Source organism: Hippopotamus amphibius, chromosome 4 (genome assembly GCF_030028045.1).
Source record: "Hippopotamus amphibius kiboko isolate mHipAmp2 chromosome 4, mHipAmp2.hap2, whole genome shotgun sequence".
NCBI classification, from domain to species: Eukaryota; Metazoa; Chordata; class Mammalia; order Artiodactyla; family Hippopotamidae; genus Hippopotamus; species Hippopotamus amphibius.
This window is the reverse complement of record NC_080189.1, coordinates 105,342,735-105,358,123: the sequence shown is the minus strand read 5'-3', so window position 1 is coordinate 105,358,123 and position 15,389 is coordinate 105,342,735. Positions and strand designations below refer to the sequence as shown.

General features: G+C 43.5%; 1 protein-coding gene across 1 annotated transcript in view; it reads left to right on the top strand.

Annotated features, from left to right (window-relative positions):
* VWC2 (von Willebrand factor C domain containing 2) overlaps positions 1–12,475 on the top strand; it is a 119,128-nt gene extending 106,653 nt beyond the window's left edge. The window contains exon 4 of the mRNA XM_057732973.1: positions 11,878–12,475. Within this exon, the coding sequence (XP_057588956.1) occupies positions 11,878–12,029 (152 nt within the window). The 3' untranslated portion in view covers positions 12,030–12,475. The remainder of the gene's footprint in view (positions 1–11,877) is intronic.
* Positions 12,476–15,389: the final 2,914 nt, after the last annotated feature.

The following is a 15,389-nucleotide window of genomic DNA, read 5'->3' as shown; positions in this document are numbered from 1 at the left end:
GCAGGGTGGTGGCCAGGACAGAATCTGGGCATCCCTGTGGACCCTGCTTGCGCCCTGAGAGTGGGCAGGGTGTCCCAGGAGCTCTGAGGCTCCCACACTGGCTTTCCACAGTGACCACGAAAACTGTATTGGCAGAAATGATGTAAATTGGAAATAAACAAAAAACTTGATTTACTTGTTTTAAAAATACTCCATATGAATTCAAGAAGCCTTAGTAGGCCCTTGGCAATAGTAAAGGGGTGCCCTATGGTCGTCATTCACACTTGCAGTTTTGAAACAGGCAGGCCAGCTGGCATATTAGATTGCACCAGAAATGTCTGAGAGACAAACACATGCTTTGCCAAAGAAAATCTAATATATAATCTCAATTCTAATCTCTTGAGATTTCGAGGTTTCAGCTTTCCCATCTGTGTGTTGGGGCAGTCTGGACAAAAAATCTCCAAGGTCTAATATTTGTGGTGTGAACATTCTCCACCTCAATTTTCACACTTCTTGGCTAACACCCATGCATCTCCTGCAGGAACAAAGGAAGACTCTGAGTTTCTAGCAATGAAGAACCACATACATGTATGGTGTACATATATTTATCCTAATAATTGTTGGTCAGATGTATTTGCTATAAAGTGTGAAACTGAATCCTCATATACATTATATTTTTACATAAATGGATAGACAACACATGCAAAATTGTACCTAATTTACTAAGGACAGAACCAGCAGGAAGACAAAAGAGCTGGTTCAAATACAGGGATGCATAGAATCATTTAGGAAAGGAATGCATGTAGGAGATTGTTCAATTCCATTATTGTCTGACTTTGTACAGACCAGTAAATCCATAGCATCTTGACCCACCATCCCCACTTGCCTAAGCAGTGAAAACGTCTGACCAGTTTTTACAGGTTACCATCCTATCTTACAGAGCTACTTACCATCTTCCCCTTTCTCACCTGGGAATTGTTAGTGGCTGCTGAAAAACTCTGCACAACCTAAAAGTTAAAAATTATGTTTTATTCGGTGGACAAAACTGAGGACGTAAGCCCAGGACACAGCATCTCAGATAGCTCTGAGGGACTGCTCAGAAGAGGTAAGGGGGGAGCCAGGATATATAGGGGGTTTTGCAACAAAGACTAGATAGTCAGAACATCAAAAAGGTAAAGAAAACCAGACATCTCAAGTGAATGAATTTAGCACTTTTCTGTGTATGGGAAGATGCAAGCGTCTGGTCTCACTGAGATCATTCCTTTGATGTGCACCTCAGCTACCTGGAGCCAGTATCCCATGCTTTCTCATCCTGTCTCCTCAGGGCTCACCACTGGGGCAGCTGTAATGTGATGGCTTGAAGGCCGCAGCATCCTTTGTTTACTGATACAGCAGGTGACATTTTTCATTCACACCGTGATAGAGTGTATGAACAAACTCTCCCATTGAGATCAAATCTAAGGTTTAGATAAAATATACATGCATTTTTCAAAAAATGGTTTGAAGATATCAGAGCACAAAGGACTCGGAGGTCTAGCTGTTGGAGAAAAAGCAGGTTCACTGAGCTCAACTCTGTGCTCACCTCCCCAGGATTTGCTCGGGGCACTTGCAGGACCTAGAGCAGGGACAGATGTCCCACTGAAAGATGAGCCCAGGGTGGCAGCTTCTGGCTGAGCTGGGAGGTGGAAGTTGGTGTTGGGGCTTTCAGGGTGGCTGGGAACTAAGAGAGAGGCTGCATTTGAGACGAATCACAAAGAAGTGAGGCCAAGATTCTTCATGGAATTTTCCTTCAAGGCATTTGCAGACTGCAAAGCTGCAAGGTGCCAGGCAAGAGAGGCAGAGCCCAAGCAGAAGGAGCAGCAGAGTGGCTGGAGCTTGCAGGGACCTGCCAGGACCCCCGTGCTCAGGAGAGAGTGTGGAGGCCCAGCAAAAAGCAGGGGTTTTCCACTGAGACTTCAGGGAGGCTGTGCCCTAGGGGTGAGGGAAGACTGGAAAAGTCCAGCCCCAGCAAAGCCTCAAATATGTTCTCATCCAGATTGCTGCAGCCCTCCTGCAGATCAGCCAGAAGCCTTCACCCAGAGCCTGTACATGTCGCTTTCACAGGATCTGTCATGTAATTCAAATTAAAATTACCAGGCAAGCCAAGAAGTACCAAATGACCCCAAACCAAGAGAAAAGCAAAATAAGAAATGAGAGACTCACAGGTTATCAAGATATGGTGACTGTTATAGAAGGGTTTTAAAGTAACAGATTAACATGCTCAAGAAAACAGAAGAAAAGTTGGAGAATTTCACTGAGGACTGGACTAAAGTGGAAAAGCTGAAACGGAAAAATGCAATAGCAAATGAAAAATTCAAAAGGCCATTTGCTAAAAAGATGAGGCAGGGCAGGAGGGTGTATCTCTCATCTACATGTCAGACACTGGACTCCTGGCCACTGGTTCCCCTCGCTGCCCTGCGGTCCCGCTGCACTGGGCTCTTCCTCAGTGCTCAGTCTCTGATGGAGGAGGAGGAGGTGCCCCCAGGTACCCACTTGGGCCTTTCTTCATTAACAGCCTGTCTTCTTGTGGCTCACCATTCCTTGTAAGAATCTAAAGCGTATTGGCAACTTACTCATCAATAGAACCGCAATAGTTTTATTTCCATTGTGTCAATTCCTTATTTAATTCTAAAATTGTAACTCAGTTGTACCTGTCCTGAGCTCTACCTCTGTGCTGTGTGCAGTGATAGACCCTGCGATGTCCCCCTGTCCTCCCCGACAGGGAGTCCCTGGGGGGCACCGTTACAGGCAGTTCTGCCGCAGACACAGGAGCAGCCAGGAGGGATGCTTAATTACAGATGCCCCTGCAGGTTCAGTCTTGGTTTGGAATTTGTAAGCCTCAGCCTCATTTATTGTCCGGTCGGTGAATGCACTCGTCATGGGCTGGATTGTGCTGGTGTCAACTGAAAAAAATGCACAACCTAAATGTTGAGAATGATGTTTTATCTGGAGGACAAACCTGAGGACTTAAGCCCAGGAGACAGCATCTCAGATAGCTCTGAGGGACTGTTCCAAAGAGGTAAGTGGGGAGCCAAGGTATATAGGAGTTCTTGCAACAAAGACCAGGTCGTGGGAACATCAAAAGATTATTGTTGATGAAAAAAACCCAGACATCTCAAGTTAAGGAATTTAGCGCTTTTCTATGTATGGGAAGATGCAAGAGTCTGTTCTCACTGAAGTCATTCCTTTGATGTGCACCTCAGCTCTCTGGGGCCGGCAACCTGTGCTTTCTCATCCTGAGTCCCCTCAGGGTGCACCATTGTGGGGCAGCTACAGTGGCTGATGGTTTGATGGTGGGCATCCTGTTTCTGTCCCGAGTCCTCTCAGGGTGCACCATTGCAGGGTGGCTACAGTGGCTGATGGTTTGATGGTGGCCATCAGGTTTCTGCCCTGAGTCCCCTCAGGGCTCACCTTCGGGGAGGCTACAGTGGCTGATGGTTTGATGGTGGGCATCCTGTTTCTGCCTTGAGTCCCCTCAGGGCTCACCTTCGGGGAGGCTACAGTGGCTGATGGTTTGATGGTGGGCATCCTGTTTCTGTCCTGAGTCCCCTCAGAGCTCACCATTGTGGGGTGGCTGCAGTGGCTGATGGTTTGATGATGGGCATCCTGTTTCTGTCCTGAGTCCCCTCAGAGCTCACCATTGTTGGGTGGCTGCAGTGGCTGATGGTTTGATGATGGGCATCCTGTTTCTGTCCTGAGTCCCCTCAGAGCTCACCATTGTGGGGTGGCTGCAGTGGCTGATGGTTTGATGGTGGGCATCCTGTTTCTGTCCTGAGTCCCCGCAGGGCTCACCTTCAGGGCAGCTGTGACGTGATGGCCTGATGGCTGCAGCATCTTTGTGTGCTGATGTGGCAGCCATGTTTTCCACTCGCACTGGTAACCAGGGCAGAGCAGGGGACTCGACACAGACTCTGCATTTCAGGAGATTGATGTCGGGCTCGTAAGGGGATGAGAGACCTCCTCGGCCTTGAGTCTACCACCAGCACCTCGGGTCCTGGGCTGGGCCTGATACTAGCTATTCTGACACTGCATGTCAGTCACCATGAAAGGGGTGCCTGTATTCAGGGGATCCAGGTGAGGTGAACCACAGCCTCCACGGCCCTGAAGTCAGAACAGCACAGAAAAGTTCGGTTTAGCAACGCCCCTCAACTGCCTATGTGAACAACCATTCCTCAGGCAAAAACAGCATTATATGCTGTGTTCATTTTGAAATTAGCCATTTTAGCCTGAGAGTCCTCAAATAACAGCCAGGCCAGATCAATGGAATTTAATGTATCAGTAATTAGTTATGAGCCATGTGACCTGGACTAATGTTTATTCCCTCTAAATCTCATTTCCATATTTATAAAATTCTCCTGCATGCCTCATATTTTTAAAATACCATATAAATATTAGATATTATAATTAGATTAATTAATCAAGATTAAAAACGGTTTCTCTCTATTCCCCTACTTACCAATGAAATATATATATATGTATGGGTTTATTTGCCATGGAATAATTATAGTGACCAGAGTCTGCTTTTGTACATCAGGATGCTCTTCAGTCATTTATATTTTAGCTTATCCAGTTATCATATATGGTTTTGTTTTTTTTTTCTCAAGTTGTTTTCTTAGTGGTTCTTGGGCTTCCAGTCTATCAAATTAAAGTAAGTATTTCATGAAAATGAAAATACAGCTACCAAACATCAAAACTTAGGAGACCACAGCTAAGTAGAGCCAAAAGGGAAATTTATGGAACTAAATGCTTACGTTAGAAATGTCTCAAGTCAATAATGCAAATCACCAACTCAAGAAACCAGAAAAAGAAAAGCAAACAAACTGAAAGAAATAGAAAGAATAAAATAGTAAAGAGAGCAAAAAAATGAAAAAAAAATTGAAAACAGAAAATCAGCTGTGAAAATTAATGAAATAGAGGTTTGTTTTGTTTTGTTTTTGTTTTTGTTTTTCTTTAGATTAACAAAACTGATAAACTCCTAGCAAGATACAGGAAAAAAAATAATGAAGATACAAATTACTAATATTAGGAATAAAACAGCAGATGTCATTACAGAGCCCACAGAAATCAAAAGGATAATAAAGGAATATTACCAATAGTTCTACACACATGAATTTAACAATTTAGAGGATATGTACCAACTCAAAAAATATGAGCTTCCTCAACTTACCCAATATGAGACAGATAATCTGTATGAAAGCTATTAAGGAAATCAAATACAAAATTTTAAAAGTCCCCTCAAAACTCCAGGTCCAAAAAGAAAAAAAGAAAAACTCCAGGTCCTAATGGCTTCATTGGAGAAAAATACCAAACATTTAAAGAATTAATATTACTTCTATAAAATCTTCCAACAATAGAAAAGGAGAAAACACTTCCAAACCCATGCTATGAAATCAGTATTATCCTGATACTAAAACTAGACAAAGTACAAGCTGATATCTTTAATAAACAGAGAAACAGCATTTCTTAACATTTCTTATCAGTGAATTAAACACATCAATATATAAAAAGAATTTTATACTATGACCACATGGGATTTTTTTTTTCCAGGAATGCAAAATTGGCTCAAAAATCAATCAGTAGGGTTTCCAGTTACCTCTCCATCCAAAAATCAAGTAAAAAGCTCAACAAATGGAAAAATCAGTAACACTTCTTAGATCCATCAGAGAAGTAAGGTCACAAAGCAAACTGAATACCCCTAGAATTGAAGAGACATAGAGGCAGATGTAGTGAATCACAGCTCACCAGAGCAGAACCTCCCCGGGGAATCAATGCCCGGACAGGAAAACCTAACCTGTACTTGACCAGTTGCTAAGGATTCCGTGTGCACAAGCCTGAGAGTGACGACCCCCAGGGACACCAGACATGGAGGGTCCCTGCAGTTATGTGAGTTTTGACGTCTTTTGACAGAAGATGGGGGAAAGTGTCCATTTTGAATTATTTCAGTACACTCTGTTATTTTTAAAAAGGTCTGCTCTCAGGAGTAACTTGACCAGAGCCTAACCAGTTGGGGTTTTATCAAAGCACAGTTGAAGTGCGGGAAGGGAAATACTGGACACCAGCCCCCTGCAGCCATCCCTACAACCAAGGGGGGGAGGGGGGACTAAGAAACACTTGTGAAGTTCACTGTCCAGAAGCAAATAGGAGAAGGTTAAGACCTACTTACAGGACTTGGAACCCTCCCCCACACCTCACTGTCAGGGTTACTAAAGTTACCCAACGCATCCTGGGTAATTCAACACAAAATTAGCGAGGCACACTAAAAGGCAAAAACAAAACAAAAAACGTTGTTTGAAGAGACCAGAACCAGAGTCAGATATGGCATGCTGGATTTATCAAACCAGGATTTTAAAAAATTATGATTGAGAATGCAAATAAACTGACTGCTGATTGGAATGTAAATTTCATAGTCACTCCAGAAAACTGTGGCAGTTTCTTATAAAACTGAACCTACAACTGCCGGAGGCTCCAGGAACTGCATGCCTAGGTTCTCATCTCAGAGAAATGAAGATTATGTTCACACAAAACTTGTGTGTGAATGTTTATAGCAGCTTTATTCTTGATAGCCAAAAACCTGGGAAAAAATCCAAAATGTCCCTCAATAGGTGAATGGATAAAGTGTGGTCCATCCACAGTGCGGAAACATCTTCTCTGTAAAAGAAATGAGCTGTTGGTACTTGCGACACCTTGGTGGGGTCTCAAGGGCATTATGCTGAGTTTAAATAGCCAACCTCAGAAGTTTACTTACTGTTTGATTCCACTTATATAACATTCTTTTAATGACAAAACTATAGACATGAAAAGCATAGTGATTTCCAAGGTTATGGGTGGGGGTGGGGAGGGGGATAAATGTGATTCTAAAAGGAGGCATGAGGGTGATCTTGGTAGTGATGGAACGGTTCTTGATCTTGGTCCCGTGGTGGTTACACAAAACTACTCATTTGATAAAATGACACGGGTGTGCACACACCCATTTTACCTGTCAGTTCCTCCCGCTGGTTTTGTGCTATAATTATGTAAGATGTAACTTGGGAAAACTGAGTGAAGGGGACATGGGTTCTCCCTGCAGTACCAAATTCCTGGTTTGATTGGAATCTATAACTTTAAAATAAAAAGTTTTAAAATATGTTTCATAAGAAAATAATTGTGTGTGTGTGTGTGTGTGTGTATACACACATATTCAGAGGGAATTGGGTACAAGAGTCTCATATTTGGTTAACTTATAGGAACATTGCTTTTAAGATGGACGCTTTAGAAATTTTCAGTAATTGGAATCTGTTATAGAAATATCAATATAATTATATTTTAGTGAGATGTTCATAATATACCAAACATTTTTATGTGGTTTTGATTCAAAAAGAAATTATAAAGTACTGGAGCAGTAACTTTGTTGAGCTATATCATAAGTAAATATTTGAAGTCAGAAAAAATAGCAGCAGTGCATATAATTCTAATTAAAGGTCATGTGAATAACCCTCTACTCAGACTAAAATCATTTTAAATGAAGAAAGCTTATTTTTCTTCTTTTTTTAAATTGAGGTATAGTTGATTTACAATGTTGTGTTAGTTTCAGGTGTACGGCAAAGTGATCCAGTTACATAGCTCTGAATAAAGTTTATTTTATAAATTCTTCAAGGGTCAACACATACAGCCTAACTCTGTGTCACTGGTACAAACACAAAGAGAAAAGAGTTAAGTGACTTTTGAACAAAATGCACAGATTTGGAACACAAATCCCTCCCCCCTCCTGTCAGTCTTGCCACATCAGACACAAACATCCCCCAGTGGTCACCAAACCTACATAGATGGTTCAACAAGGTGTTAGGGAAGGGGTTATAGAACATAATCTCTATGAAATAATGGTCAAAAATTTACGAATTGTGTCATAGTAAAATCTTGTGCCAGGAATAATTACCCTATTTTTAAATCACAGGCCTGGGAGATAACCATCTGACAGTCTAGAGGCTTGTAGCATCTTTTCCTGAAGATTAATGCAGAGTTGAGATTCAGCGAAGATGTAGAATCAGGGTTTCTTCTCACTATTCATTAAGCAGTAACAGGGAGATGACTTTTTATATAAGTATTTTGAAAGCTTGTAAACCAAACACTTTCTTACATGAGACAAAGTGTAAACTGCTGCTTTCTACCTCTAGGATTATGTGCTTTAAATTACCTTTTTGAACACTTGGTGTATTCGTTGGCTTTTGCTTTTCTTCATGAATACAGATTTTACTAATAGGCTACCAGCAGGTTTTTTGTGAGCCTCACTTTACCATGCCTATTCCTTGCCTGAAACAAATGATAATAAATACACTCATTTAAGCATTTCCTATACATGGAGGTGAGGTTGGGAGGCCGGTTTCCAAATCCCCACTGACCGTGTGTGTGGGCGGGGGGATACAGGGGCGCTGCCTCACACGAGCTCTCTGTATGGACATGGGGTGACCCCCCGGGACATATTTTTAAGTGAAAAAAGCCAAGTACATAGAGTTGGGCGTATGCTCCTTTTTGTGAAAGAAAGGTGAATACATAATAATTTGCTTATTCTTTAAAAACAGTTGCACTAGGGGATAAATTAGAATTAGAGAAAATGTTTACTGCAGTGGCCGGGGCGGGGCAAGCCGCAGAGGAGGAAGTGGGTGCGGAGGACACAGTGACACAGATGAACCTCACTCTGCATGTCCCTGTGCATACAATCGCACCGAGAAAAGAGCCGAGTGGCGTTTGAACGGAATACACTGGCTATACGAGATCAAATAAGTAAATACATTAAATTAGAAGTGTTTCATTGTAAAGAGAAAAGGTGTGCACACATAAAATGGAAGAAGGAAAATTTTGAATTCTAATAACATGAACTCACAATTTAAAACCTGAGTGTGTGTGTGTGTTCTCGCCCGTGCCCACTGAGAGGGGCTGGGCGCGGTGACACCCCAGTAATAACAAGCACACGCAGTAATCAGGCCTTGGGTCCTCAATATTCCCCTCCACCAAAGGCATCTGGGCCGCTTGGAGAAAAGGCTGATTCCAGAAGTGGGCAGAGTGAGCTGAAAATGTGTGGTTGGCGCAGGCGTGGAGGAGGCTGGTAGCAGCTGACAGAGTGTGTCTAAAGGACACGGGATCGGCCTGAAGCTGGGGACACTTACCAGCCGAATTTGGGACAATGTGAACATAAAAAAGAATAAAGACTGCAGTGTTTGCAAATCATTGGAAAAGAAAGATCCAAAGTCCTACAGTGATGTAAAGAATAGCCATAAATTAATACTAATAAAAACTCATTAAAAGTGACTACTACACTGACGTAGATTAATTCAGGCAAGAAGAGGAATTGTTGATTAACGTAAGGGCAGAAGGGTACTATCTACTCTAGTTTCATCCTCAGGAGCCTCTGTGAGGTATGACATTGCCATTCTGCACACGAGGCCACAAAGGCTCAGAATATGAAATCCCTCAGTCCAAGATCTCATAACTAGTAAGTAGTGGTACCAGATTTTGAATTCAGACTTTTCTGAAGAGGAGATGGGTAAGTCTTCGTAAATACCTGTATCTAAAGGTACAGGTTTTCTGGGCAATTATGGGGTACCCTCTATGTGCAAAGCACACCAATAGATGTTAGGGAGAACTAGAAGGAGATTGGACCCTCACATTAAACTCTGCAAAAGAGACAAACATAAACAAAGAAAAAAGCATGCCAAAGAGAGCTGGCGTCAAATGTCAAAGTCAGGGCATCCCAGGAGCCCAGCAGGACCAGCGCTCACAGGGTGGGTCCTGCCTGGTGCTGCTGCCTGGTGGCCCACTGGCCTCTGACCTCACAGAGCTGAGGACACAGTCAAGCCGAGGAGCGGGAGGTGGGCTGGGTGGGGGGTGTGCAGAGATCGGGGTCCTCCTGTTGGCCTACAGGTGGGGAGGGTCTGGAGTTCAGGTATCCTGATTCACCAAAGCAGGTGCAGGAGTGACTTTACCACCAACACAGCCCATCACGTGGGACAGAAGAGGCCGCGGTTCCAGGCATGTGAGTGAAGTGTCAGCAGCTGCGGGGAGCACTGCCCCCCGGAAACCCAGGAGCAGCGCTCAAGAGAGAAAACCGGATTGGATCTGTTTGGGGTCCTCCTCAGCCGGATGCCTGTTAATGCTTTGAGGTCTCAGGGAGACAGGTGGGAGTCAGGGGAGGAATCTAGGGTGGGTCTGAGTGGAGGGGCCGGAGGATAGCAGAATTCCTGGTGGGAAAAGGGGCGGTACTTGGGGTGAGGTCTCCAGGGTCACCTTCAGGAGCCCTGATCCTCACCACTCGGCTGACACGGAAGACAAAGCCGCTGCAGCATGGGTTACTCTGCTTAGTATTATTCTGCCTAGAGTTACAAAAAGGCCAGTTTTTATCCTGGAGTTCTGGTGGATTCATTTATTTTTTAAAATTTTGTAGATGAACGTTTTCATCTCTTTGATGACTTGATATGGTGTCATTGAACCTGCTTTGGTGCGAGCATGTTATCAAAGGCTGTAGAAGCAAAGGAAGGGAGAATGAGCAGGAGAGCCCTGTGCTGAAGTTCAAGGTCCGGGTCCCTCTTTAGGCTCCAGTAAGGACCCATGTCTCCATTTCAGAGGAAGGTTTGGAGGCCACGAAGTTGTTCCGAGTCGGGAGTATGAACCATAACACAGAAACCATTTGCTTCAAGTGAAACAACTCACACTGAACATCTCTCTGATACCCACTTCTTCTTGTCCTGGATTTTACATAGAGTAAAATGCACATGTGGCACCTTTGTGGGTGGAGAGGCTTGTAGGTTATGTTGATTGAGAATCGAGGGGTCCTCAGTTCTCAAGGAAGACTGTTGAGGATGTTGCCCTGGTCCATGCTGAGCTGGTGCTTCTCAAAGTGTGGCCCCAGGCCAGCATCAGCATCACCTGGGGACTTGTTATCCAAGCAGATTGCCTGGTCCCAGCCCAAACCTGTGAGTCAGAAGTGCCGGGGCTGGGGTCAGCCACCAGTGTGTCTAGAGCTGTCCAGGTGGTTGTTCCGTACACTGACCTTTGAAACCTGTTCTAAGAGGTGTGGCAGGAACACCGGATGTATGTCACTTTGAATACTTTGTGTATGCTCTCTCTCCTAATAAGCCTGGTTCTCTGAAAGTCCCAGTTAATCAAGTTTTTCTATGATTACCTGGAATTAATTGAATCAAATGATTGCAAATTCAGCCCACGTAGAAGGCCCCCAAATTGAATCACCTGCTGGTGAAATCACAGAATTTTCACTGATAAAATTTTTTTTAACTTTTTATTTTACATTGGACTCTATCCAATTAACAATATTGTGATAGTTTCAGGTGCACAGCCAAGCGACTCAGCCATACATATACATGTATGATTCTCCCCCAGACTCCCTCCCAACCAGGCTGCCACAGGACACTGAGCAAGAGTTCCCTGTGCTACACAGCAGGTCCTGGTTGGTTATTCATCATAAATATAGCAGTGTGTACCTGTCATCCCAAACTCCCTAACTATCCCTTCCCCCGGTAACCATAAGTTCGTTCTCGAAGCCTGTGAGTCCGTTTCTGTTTGTAAATAAGTTCATTTGACTCACTTTAAATAACGGCTTTCATTTCAGGAAAAAAAGTAGGAGCACTTCCTAGGCCTGAAACTGTGACTTTTTCATTGTCCTTCATGAAAGGGAGTGGAGGGGCGGATATGTGTATACATATAGCTGCTTCACTTCATTGTACAGCAGATACTAACACAAGGTCGTAAAGCAACTATACTCCAATAAAATTTAAAAAAAAAGAAAAACGGGCAGGATAAAGCTACCTCCCTAATTAAGCCCATGGTGTATTTACGCGCACACCTAACACACAACCTGCTTCTTCTTTGCAGGCCCGAACTGCTTCGCGGAGACGTCTGTCATCCCCGCTGGGAGGGAAGTGAAGACGGACGAGTGCACCATCTGCCACTGCACCTACGAGGAAGGCACGTGGAGGATCGAGCGGCAGGCCATGTGCACCAGGCACGAGTGCCGGCAGATGTAGTCCCGGCCGCACGCACTGCCAAGGCTTCCTAGAATCCTTTCCGACCTGAACGTTCTGGATGCCTCCAGGAAATACCGACCCCAAGGAGGAGACTTTTGATGAGGAATTGTGGAAAACTGTTGGAATTTTTTTTGCTCCTCTTGGTCATAACAACTGTGGGAGAAGGAAATGGACGTATTTCAAAGCTTCAAGAACTTTGGGCAAAAATGTCCACCTCTAAATAAATGTGCTATTTTCACAGTAAGGACACTGAAGTACACTATTATATATGAAATGTATTTCTATAATCCCTCTATTAGAGAGCTTCTATAAATGTTTTCTATAGATACAGATTAAAATGCTGTGTTGTCAACTGTCCTCACTGCGTACCTGCATTTCTTTTTCATTTCTGATTCCATCACATGAATTATCTGTGGTCACTGCTGCAATAGTGCACCCATTAATGGATCATAAGATAAGGGAACTGATTTTTCCTGAGATCCTGTCCAAATTCTATTTCATAATACAGATACGTGTGCGCGTGCGCGCACACACACACACACACACACATATGCGTGAGGGTGAGTCAAAAATTATCCGCACTCTGGTTATATTAAAACTTCTGTTGACCACACTGTCTTATTAGTATTTTCCTTTCAAGGATCCTGTCTCTCTAGTCACTGCTGTGCACTGGAGAGACAGTGCACTGCAGTGCACTGCGGTGTGAGTAAAAATGGATGCCCCATTTGTAATTTGCATGAAAGAAGAGCAGCGTGCAGTGATTTGTTTTTTGTGGTCTGAGGGTGTACTTGGTGCCGTTATTTATCGAAGACTTTGTGCTCAATATGGAGAAAGTGTTTTGTCTCGAAGAAGTGTGTATGAATGCATAGAGGTGCTTATTGAAGAGCTGAAGCCTAAACTTCGGATTAAACACAGAGGACTGCTATCCAAGGGCATTGTGATCTTGCATGACAATGCACGTCCCCACGCTTCTGCCCACACTGTCAACACTCTGCAAAAACTTCATTTTGAGGTGTTAAAGCATCCTCCCGATAGTCCTGATCTTGCTCCATCAGACTTTCACCTGATTGTTCCCCTGAAAGCAGTCCTACAAGAATGAAGATTTACTTCTGAAGAAAAAGTGAAGACAGCGGTACATTTACGGCTCACAGCTCAGCCTAAATCATTTTTTAATGAGGGAATACGAAAGCTTGTTGACAGATGGGCAAAGTGCATTGAAAAGCAAGGAGATTATGTCGAAAAATAATGTATTTGTCTTTTCTAAAAGTTAATTAAAATAAATTCTGCAGCCAGAGTGAGGATGATTTTTGAATCACCCTTGTGTGTTTACGTGTGTGTGTGTGTGTGTGTGTGTAGTGTCGATGCTTAGAAGATCTAGTTGAATTCACACAAATAGAATATTTCCTTCTTATAACTTACTGCTTTTATTATCTCTATTCTCAGTCATTTGGGAGATGCAGGTACAAAGATAACTTATACACACTTTCTCTGTTCATTCAAAGCTCCCATGTCATGGGCCATTGGATGGATACACACAGATATTTCGTTTTCACTTACTTTACTTTCTCTTCTAAGCACAACTTTCCACCATGCCCTAAACTGAGGAACAGGACATGATTTGCATCATTGGTGCCTTGCGCTGAAGCACGCAGTCAAATAGGGGAGCCTCTTGTTTCTCTGGAGGAGAGGTAAGGGAAGCTGAACCCCTGAACAAGTCTATACCTGCAATCTACATGCGGTACAGACATCCCAGCTCTCCAATCCATGGACTCGTGGTTCTCCTGGGAACAATGCTCTTTCCTTCATGGCAGGAATAGTCCAATCCTGAGTGACAGCCCTGTATTAGTCACCCTGCAAGAGTGGAGTGAGAAGGCAGTTCTATTGAATATGTTAAAACAACAGCTTTGAAGGTCACGGGCAACATTCCTGGAATTATGGGTCATTCCAAACCGCCTCTATTCCTCTTCATTGGATAAAAGAAGCCACCGCCAATCCTGCTGATCTGATCAATGCGTGTTAGAGAATATTTCTGTCTTTATCAATCACATCAATGCTTGCCACATTGATGAAAGAGGTAGTAAGAGTTTTAATAGGTTTAGGGTGAAAAGGCAGAACTATGGTCACTCTTTTGACACCTTTAAAGCTTTTCCCCCATACATTTATTTATTCCAAAAGTTTGAAATAAGTATCTATTAAGTACAAATTATTGTGACCACAGAAAAAAAAAGGAATAAATCATGGTTTCTTGCCTTCATGGACTTTTGGCCTCTGGTTCAATACGAATAAAAAAATCACAGTGCATTGTGGTGGGAGCTGAACCAGAGGTCAGCAGAAGAGGTCAGAGAGGCTTCATTCCACACAAAGAAATCATATAGTCATTAAAGCTTGCATAAAAGTCAAGAAAAATGGATACTTTTGTCATCACTAAAATGTTGACCCGTGTGGACCTTAGTAACTGCAAAGCCACCACTAACTGAATCCTCAGGAAATTTACATATGCTTATATTTCATTTTTATCTTGTTTATCAAGAACATCTTGGGCCAAATAAGCTCCACACACAGCTTTTCATGCAGATCCTCAGGGGAAATACCACCTAGATGATCTCAGGTGTGATCAGCTTTCCAGAACTTACTTTTTGGTATTAAAGGCTACTAGACATGGGCCATCTCTCCATCATCCAAGGGAAGATTTTTATGAGCCGAGGTTATATAAAGGTATGATTCGGCCAACAAATGGCCCCAGCTCCCTGGCGAGGTGGGTCAGCAGGGATGTCTCAGCACACAAGCAGCCTCTTCTCTCCCCAGCAGACGTGCTACAACGAGAAAGGCTCCATCAAGGGGGCCCAGAGTCTCCCTGCTCCCCTTGGTGATGTCACCCCTCCCAGGTGGGCAGTGAGCTCGGAAATCATGGCACTGGCTCCTTAAACATGGGGAGAGTTTCAGGAAACCTGGTATTTTGTTACATAGAGAGAGTGAACCTGATATCGTCCTGGGAAATGTCTATGCTCCTGTGACCCACCCTTGTCCCAGGTATGTTCCTGAGCCGGAGCCCCCGGGGCTGTTATCACCGTAAAGTAGCCCCCACCCCCCACCTCCTCTTTCCACATAAGGAGGATACATAACCAGACACAGGGCAGAACTTGGATTCATGACACTGCGTAGACTTAATGCAGAGTGACATTATTTGCGCTGTTGTCTGGGAGAAATGTGATTCTCAGGCTCTTTATTTCATGGTGTCGATTTAGACTTTCACATGCATAAAGTGTATCAGGGGGAAATTTTGGTTTCCTCCTCTCTTTTCCCATAGAACACTTTGCTGAGATTCCTAACAATGAAACCGCTCTACTCAGTAAGTGTAAT